The sequence below is a fragment of the Arachis hypogaea genome, chromosome 17, assembly GCF_003086295.3.
Source record: "Arachis hypogaea cultivar Tifrunner chromosome 17, arahy.Tifrunner.gnm2.J5K5, whole genome shotgun sequence".
Lineage (NCBI taxonomy): Eukaryota > Viridiplantae > Streptophyta > Magnoliopsida > Fabales > Fabaceae > Arachis > Arachis hypogaea.
Window position 1 is genome coordinate 73,055,971 of NC_092052.1, and position 6,634 is coordinate 73,062,604.

General features: G+C 35.1%; 1 protein-coding gene across 1 annotated transcript; it reads left to right on the forward strand.

Annotated features, from left to right (window-relative positions):
* Nucleotides 1–916: 916 nt before the first annotated feature.
* LOC112765048 (enoyl-[acyl-carrier-protein] reductase [NADH] 2, chloroplastic) lies at nt 917–4,834 on the forward strand. The gene is made up of 13 exons (XM_025810907.3): nt 917–1,124; nt 2,042–2,340; nt 2,488–2,597; nt 2,743–2,798; nt 2,878–2,962; nt 3,062–3,109; nt 3,253–3,327; nt 3,408–3,519; nt 3,605–3,656; nt 3,742–3,793; nt 3,927–3,984; nt 4,186–4,284; nt 4,388–4,834. The coding sequence occupies exons 2-13, from the start codon at nt 2,073–2,075 to the stop codon at nt 4,540–4,542; spliced, it is 1,170 nt and encodes a 389-aa protein (XP_025666692.1). The 5' UTR covers nt 917–1,124; nt 2,042–2,072; the 3' UTR covers nt 4,543–4,834.
* Nucleotides 4,835–6,634: the final 1,800 nt, after the last annotated feature.

Here is a 6,634-nt window from a genome sequence, read left to right on the forward strand (position 1 = left end):
AATTGAGAATGGAGGAAAATGCGAATGAAAAAAGAGCAGTAGCAGCAAACTTCTTATGGCAAATCTGGTTAGCAAGAAACGCTTGGGTATTTGAAGTTAAAATCACCCCTTCAAAAACTATGGTGGAGATGGCCAGAAAAAGTGTGCGTGAGAGAAGATGAGACCCTTGAGTTTTTATTTTACCTCTTTAGTTTTCTTATGCTTAAGTCATTTTATTAAAGTTGGAACTTCCTATTCTTTTTATTACAATTCTGCATGTAGTCCAAATTGGACCAATTTTCAATAATGAAATTGCATAACTTTGATTAAAAAAAAAACAATATATTTTCTAATATCTAAATCTATAACATTATTACTATTAATTTCTATTAAATCATAAAATTAAAAAATAATTACTTACTTAATTAGAATGATTGTGATAATTAACAATATGAAATCAAGACTATCAATATTTTTTATTTTGTGTCTCTTTGACATTGTGTTTTTTTTTTTTTTTCACGGACCTGAGGTTCACCAGGAAGGAGTTAATGGAGGAAAAGAGAGAGATTTTTGGCAGCTTGGTGAGTTATATGCGCAATAGGTAGCGTTGGTCCGATTTATGTACCCTAATTAAATTATCTAATATTTTTTTCCACAAAATAGACAGTCTGATTTATTTGTGTTATGGCTGCTCCACAACAACGTTAAATACGCAGCACTCTAATAACGCTGCATTACATTTTTCCCGTCTCCGTTACAGAATTAGAAAATGAGCAAACGCAACCTAAGTGGGAATTTTGTTTTTTTAAGGTACTGGGAAATGGGCTTTTGCCAAAAACATTGTGGAAAAAAGCCCCCAAAGCAGCAAAAGAGGGGGGGGGGGGGGGGGGAAGAAAAAAAATAGAAGAAAAGGTCAGAGACAGCACGTGCAGTACACATGGTACCACTAAACTTGGTTTCACAGGTAAACACTCAACACAACAATTGCGACACTTCCAAAGCCTCCAACTCCTTTCAGTGTCTACTCCTTGCAACTCAGCTTCGTTCTCATCGACCCCAACCACCCCTTTCTCTCTTACTTAACCAACATTGCTGCTTCAAAGTTTTCATCTTTATCCCACATTGGCGTTTCTACTTCCCAAAAGGTAATGCTAGCACTCCATCTTCTCTCTCTGTGTTAGTCTCATCTAAGTTGTTGAATTACTGGTTTTTCACGTGAAAAGTATATGTGGGGTTTAGTGGAAATGAAGATTTTTTTTTTTATTCCTGTGGGATTCATGACACTGTTGATGGATTTATCTTTCGTTAAAGAATATGGGCTGAAATTTTGGTTTTTATTTTATTTTATTTTGTTTTATATCACGGATTCATGTGCATTTTGCTGTATTCTCTGTTCAGTTAAGCTTTATTTGTATACGAAGATCCGAGAAATAATTTATGTTACAGATGGATGAAAACTACGTTTTCTTTTGGCAGTTCTCATACATGTGTAAAGAGATACATAGATTGCTAGTCTTATGAGAGTGCTAAAAGGGTTTTAGCCTTCATTAGGTAGATGTTTGAAATAAAATCGCAAGTTGATTGTAATTAAAGATACTCTGCTATCGTTTTTCTTGTTTTTGACCCTGGGATACTATCTAAGCTTAATATTGCCTCATTGGGGAAGCTGGTTTCTCAAGATTTAGAATGTTTTGTTGCATCGGTTCAAGCTTTTTTGGTTAATAGCAATTTTTTAAGTGAGGTTTGTAAAATTCCAAAAAGTAATGGTGAACTATTGAATCAGGGCATTTGGTTTGTGATTTCATTTTCTATTTTTGGGAAAAGAGAAGACGAGAAAAACAATAAAATCCTGTTTTCTCTTTTTTTTTTTTTTTTCCGTAAAATTCCGAAAGCAGAAAATGAAAATGCAAACCAAACGCACCAAATTTTGCATGTTCATTTTTTGTGACCTCTAGAATCTGGACAGATTTAAGTCATTTAACCATCCATGTAAGCAATAAATGATTTATTTTAAATAGTGTTTTGCCCCCCTGTATTGATGCAAATCCCCTGTTATATATAGGATCTCTTCTGCCATACTGCACTCATTGAAAATGGCAACAACACCGTTTTCTGGCCTGCAAACGGCAATGTCAAGGTCATGTATTCCTTCATCACAAAGGTCAAACGTTATGGCTTTTTCTGGAAAGTCCATGGTGGGATCATGGAACAAACTTGCAAGTGTGTGTCATGTTTCATCTGTGCAACCTTTCCAGCGGGTTTTTACATCATCTACCATAAAATTTGAAAGAATTGTTACAAAGGCAATGTCTGATTCTAGTCAAAAGAGTCTGGTTTCAGGATTACCAATTGACTTGAAAGGTTATTGTTCTGTTTTATCTGAATTTCCTTGCAAATATTTCACCAACTTTTTTTTTACAAAATGATGTTTTTATGAATATTTAGTGTTATCATAAATTTTCTGTCATAGAACAGTTTATGCTCTACCGACTAAAGCATTCTATGTAGGTAAAAGGGCTTTTATTGCCGGTGTGGCTGATGACAACGGATATGGATGGACAATTGCAAAAGCTCTCGCTGCAGCAGGAGCTCAAATTTTAGTCGGCACATGGGTACCTGTAAGTATTTATTTCTTTTGGATAAAAATAGGTAACTATTGGTCAGCATGACAATTGACTACTGTCTGCAGGCTTTTGGATCTGCACATAAATTTCCAGTCCTTTTGTAGTGAAAACACCTATTAATTGTGAACCTTTTCTGCAGGCTTTGAATATTTTTGAGTCAAGCTTGCGACGTGGAAAATTTGATGAGTCACGCGTGTATGATGTTAAACGTTGCTATTATTTCTTTTGTTTGTTCGACTATGTAGTAGGTCTGATGAGGAATCCTGTTTTACAGGTTACCAGATGGGTCATTGATGGAGATCACTAAAGTTTATCCTTTGGATGCCGTCTTTGACAATCCTGAGGATGTACCAGAAGATGTAAATAAGAGTTCCCTGCTTTTTACAAAGATGCGAACTGCATGCAAGTGATCATTTACATCATTATAATGATTTATTTATTTTTTGAAAATTGTGTAGATAAAAACAAACAAGCGATATGCTGGATCCAGTAAATGGACAGTTCAGGTATATATGCACTCTTTTTTTTTTTTTGCATGGTTAAAACCTGAAGTGATATCATCTTAGTTACTTATATTTATTTTTTTTTTTTTTGCGGATGCATCTTTGACTAGCCCTGTTACATCTCTTATTTGTTGTGATATTTTCAGGAAGTTGCTGAATCTGTTAAGGAAGACTTCGGCACCATAGACATCCTTGTCCATTCACTTGCAAATGGACCTGAGGTATGTAAATTTAGTGATAAGCAATCGATTTTTTTATGTGGTTATGATCTGGCTTTAATAAGTGGTCAACCCTGTTATAGGTGACCAAACCACTGTTGGAGACATCGCGGAACGGGTATCTTGCTGCTTTATCCGCATCTAGTTACTCCTATGTTTCTTTACTCAAGCATTTTCTTCCAATCATGAACCCAGGCACGAACCTCTTCTAAGATGGCTTCCACTAAATCACACCTTTGATTGGTTTGTCATTGTATCTTACCTTTCTATTTCTGTTTAGGTGGATCTTCAATTTCTCTGACATACATCGCTTCCGAGAAGATAATTCCAGGGTATGTTGATTATGCTTTCTAAGGCCTGTATTATTCTAAGTTTCATATAAATAGACTGACTTTACTGAACAAAAATTATAAACAGGTATGGTGGTGGTATGAGTTCTGCTAAGGCTGCACTAGAAAGTGACACTCGAGTAAACTTTTAACTTTTCTTCAAACTCTACGTCTCTACCATATCATAGGCTGACTTTGATGCATGCCATTCTTGGTTTTTAGTTTCTCCCCACTGATGGATGCCTAAAATTGTCATATTTTATACTTTTCCAGGTGCTCGCTTTTGAAGCTGGGAGAAAGCGCAAGATTAGAGTCAATACTATTTCTGCTGGTATAATGGATTCTTGATTTGTCTTTCTATCTAAATTAGTCAGTAGTTAATAAATTGATTAAAGGTCCTCCTTAAGTATAATTTCTTGGCGTGGAAAACTCTGCTTTTCTGATGTAATTTATTTTTTGAAATCTTTTGCTTTATGTCTTTTGCAATTTCCTTTTTCTGATTCACATATTGACACAATGATGCTGCCTATAGGTCCGCTGAGAAGCCGTGCTGCAAAAGCAATTGGATTCATCGATATGATGATTGATTATTCAATCGCCAATGCACCTCTACAGAAAGAACTATCAGCAGGTAATATTTCTATCAGAATCCTTCCTTGTCATATATCTTGCCGATTTTTTTCCCACCTTCAATGTGATTATTTGCTCATTTGACTTAAAACTCCATGTCACAGACGAGGTTGGTAACTCGGCAGCCTTCTTAGCGTCACCACTGGCATCTGCGATAACTGGTACTGTTCTATATGTTGACAACGGTCTCAATGCTATGGGTGTTGGAGTTGACAGTCCAGTATTTAAAGACCTTGACATTCCCAAGGACCAGCATTAGGTCATCGCTGCCACATAAAAAACGAGCGTCGCTTGAATTAGCATAGCAATGATGTTAGTTTGGTTTTATTGTTGCCATTCCCGAAATGCAGCGTCAACCTTGAGAATTTGATTTGCCTTTTGTAGGCTATTTTTCATAGGCTTTTTTGCTTTGTGACTTTAGTCCTTGTTATCTACAATTGCTCGTAAGTGCAGGTCATATGAGGATGGTGGAAAGAATGTTGACATCGATTTATGATCTAACTGGAACCTATCCTGGGAAATACAAATAAATTACTATGTTTAGCAGTTTATCTGATATTTATGAAAAATTCAACATTTGTTTCTTATGAAAGTATATAAGGGAAAAACTTCGATGTAGTTGTTTAGGTTCGTTCTATCCATTTTGCAAATCAAGTAATGACATGTAGACATTTTTTCTTGATAATAAATGTATGTTTTTAATTTCTAAAATACTCTCATATCTACGATGAAACCCACTCGTCAATCTTGATTTGATCATTAGTTGAAATGGATCCAAAACACTTGCATAAGTTTAGTCCCTGTATAGGTTCCACCCGTGTGCCGATTAAACAAGTTTGCATATAGAGATGTTAGAGAACTTTTAGAATTTTATTGTTTTTATCCATTATTTTTAGCATTAATTCAATTTTTTTACTCTATTAATCTAACATATTTTAAACCACAGTTCTAAACATTAATAGTTAACTGTTGGTAAAAAATAATAAATTGATGGTCCTCCAATATTCTTTCATTATATATATATGGCTTTTTTTTAACATGAGAAACGAACATTAATTGTAAGTTATACTCTCTGTAGTGTAACACTTTACCACGCAGAGTCTTACGTTTAAGTCGTAAAGCAGAAGAAATGACGAAGTATTATGACCTCTAAAAGAAAGAGACGTATATAAATATAATTGAAATAATTTATATCTAGGAGCCTTGAAGAAGAAGCTAAACAAAAGCGAAAATAGAAAATCGTGTCACACGCGCAAAGATATACGTAAGTAAAAATCGTGTCTCACACACATACACACATATCGGAGTTCCAAAGATGTAGATATCAATCTCCAAACTCGACCTGCGAAACTAAGGCCGACCAGAGTATACATACATATATATATACACAACTCAAAGTTATGCCAAATAAACAAAGCACCCGTTTCTCCAAAAGCAACCTCTAAGAGGGCAAAATACAAAATACATAGACAGAGAATCTACATACATATATACATAGCCTAAAATAAAATATAACAGCCCCAACAAATTAATCTTAGAATTTATTCTAAACCAATAATATAGGTAATCTAACTAAGGGATTCTAGCCCTAGTCTAACTCTGCACCTTCTCTCTCCTCTAAACCTCCGAATCACCAGTGGAACAACCCTCATCACTCCTCCGCCAAAAGAGGGTCTTTCAGAAGCATACACTTACAAATCAAACAAGAAAAACACAGATAGATGTACAATATAGCAAGTAAAACAAGTAGCAGATAACCAGAGTTAAGTAGTTAAGCAAACCAAAATAATGCACACTCGAGCAAAACATACAAATGCAGATGATGTATGCCTGTCCTATTGTTGATGAGTCTCATATGTCGGTTATATAGCCAACCCGACATGTTCTGGTAGCTAACCTTGGACATACCCTCTGTGCGCGCATCCCCAAGCTAAAAAATATCCATGGAAAAAATTCTAAGCTCAAAATTAATATATATATATATATATATATATAGTCCATGGGGGAACCCGGAGAGTTAAGGTGCTCAGTCACTTCTTGCGACAGAGAGTTAATAGAGCATCGAGTCTCAACTTGGAGCAAGTGGTGACAAGCCACTGTATTCACCGAAGGAAACTCGTGTCTCAGCTCATTCAATTATATAAGTTGTATGAATATCTCAAACATAATTCATCAATGTCAACATCATTCTTAAATCATGTCTCATTCATCATTTTTAACATCTCATCAAGTTAATCATTCCCTCCTCAATATGCTCTGATACTAATTTTACCTTTCTCAACATATTTACTCTTATTTCATAGCCTAAAAACCTAGCTTTTAGATCGTAAACAGAGTTAAAGGTTTGAAAA

What these genes read in the sequence shown, in the direction of transcription:
- LOC112765048 (XM_025810907.3), top strand. Translation starts at nt 2,073, where the DNA reads ATGGCAACAACACCGTTTTCTGGCCTGCAAACGGCAATGTCAAGGTCA. An exon ending in TAGTCGGCACATGGGTACCT is followed by an intron (nt 2,598 to 2,742) that starts GTAAGTATTTAT and finishes CCTTTTCTGCAG; the next exon opens with GCTTTGAATATTTTTGAGTC. An exon ending in CCAGTAAATGGACAGTTCAG is followed by an intron (nt 3,110 to 3,252) that starts GTATATATGCAC and finishes TGATATTTTCAG; the next exon opens with GAAGTTGCTGAATCTGTTAA.